The sequence below is a fragment of the Octopus bimaculoides genome, chromosome 11, assembly GCF_001194135.2.
Source record: "Octopus bimaculoides isolate UCB-OBI-ISO-001 chromosome 11, ASM119413v2, whole genome shotgun sequence".
NCBI classification, from domain to species: domain Eukaryota; kingdom Metazoa; phylum Mollusca; class Cephalopoda; order Octopoda; family Octopodidae; genus Octopus; species Octopus bimaculoides.
Window position 1 is genome coordinate 47,918,114 of NC_068991.1, and position 1,729 is coordinate 47,919,842.

The window sequence follows — 1,729 nt, forward strand, 5'->3', positions numbered from 1 at the left end:
ACAACAGGCTTCTTGCAGTTTCTTATTTCTTTATTGCCCACAAGGGGCTACACACAGAGGGGACAAACAAGGACAGACAAAGGGATTAAGTCGATTACATCGACCCCAGTACATAACTGGTACTTAATTTATCGACCCCGAAAAGATGAAAGGCAAAGTCGACCATGGCGGAATTTGAACTTATAACGTAACGGCAGACGAAATATCGCTAAGCATTTCATCCGGCGTGCTAACGTTTCTGCCAGCTCGCTGCCCTTTCAGTTTCTGTCTACCAAATCCACTCACAAGGCTTTGGTCAGTCCGAGGCTATAGTAGCACAAGGTGCTGTGCAGTGAAACAAAAAGAACGGAACCATGCCGTTGGGAAGCAAACTTGTTACTACACAGCCATTCCTGTGCCTTTACAATATATAATAATATATGTTAGTTTGTGACCAAATTTCTGATAAAATATATTTATGGGTATCAATAAACTTTTAAAACAACCTAGAATTTGGAAGGATTTAGTAAAATAACATTTTCATTAACAAGTTAATATAAAATGTTCAATTGAAAATTAAATTTTAATATCAAACACTTTAAAAATGGTGAACGCTGTACTAGAGAACCTGATGTAGTCTCAGGCAAGTTTGTATCAAAAGTGTTAGATAGTAATGAACCTGAGCTTCAAGTGCTTAATTAATTTTAGATTCATCCGAAAGGTTGTTTAGAGTTTACTTTACATATATAGATATACTTACCTTATAATCATTATATATGTATAAGATTAAGGAATATTAACCATTAAGAATTCTTACAATTTGGTAAAAAGTGATAGCAGAAATTATTTTTGTTATGAAGAAATCTTCAGGATAAAAATATAAGTACCTTATCATCTTTTTTATCTGATCCTTGACCACTAGCTCCAGATGACTGATTCTGACCCTGAAATAGACATTAAACATAAATCTTTACAATTCAGAGAAAACAGTATTTAACGAGAAATCTTAGTTTGTTTGACAGTGGTGGTTCTCAACCAGGATCAATATGCCCACCCCCTCGGGAGGAGGGGAACCCTATAAAATTTTGTTAAAATTTATGTGCAATAAATTGCTTAAACTTCTACAATACAAAACATTTTAACAATTTTTTTTTAATACAATTCCTAATTATATTTAATTACAAAAATACAGTAGGACCTTTTTTTTTATATATGCATTGAATGTCTATGGAGGTCCAGTAGAGTAAAATAAGAATCAAGGAGGTTCATAGGCAAAAAAACAAAACAAAAAAAACAAACTATTGAGAACCATTGTTCTACACTGGTTTCAGAATATATCAAACATAAATCTTTACATTTATTAGAAAACAATCTTTCGACTCAGCTTCAATGTTGGAGAACCATGCAATCAATAGGAGACTGCGCTGGTATGGACATGTGGAGAGAGACGATTGCGCTGGTATGGACATGTGGTGAGAATGGAGGAGGATAGCTGCGTGAAAAAGTGCCACACCCTAACAGTTGAGGGAACCCGTGGAAGAGGTAGGCCCAGGAAGACCTGGGCTGAGGTGGTGAGGCAAGACCTTCGTACACTGGGCCTCACCGAGGCGATGACTACGGACCGAGACCTTTGGAAATGTGCTGTGCGTGAGAAGACCCGGCAAGCCAAGTAAGATCGTTGCCAGTGCCCCTGGACTGGTTCTTGTGTGGGTGGCACATGAGATGCACCATTTTGAGCGTGGCCGTTGCC

The 1,729-nt window shown here is 37.6% G+C and overlaps 1 protein-coding gene across 1 annotated transcript in view; it reads right to left on the reverse strand.

Annotated features, from left to right (window-relative positions):
- The window catches only part of LOC106870842 (26S proteasome regulatory subunit 4), a 22,244-nt gene that overhangs the window by 16,117 nt on the left and 4,398 nt on the right, over window positions 1-1,729 (reverse strand). Inside the window, exon 2 of the mRNA XM_014917072.2 lies at window positions 867-923. Coding sequence (XP_014772558.1) covers window positions 867-923 — 57 coding nt within the window. The remainder of the gene's footprint in view (window positions 1-866; window positions 924-1,729) is intronic.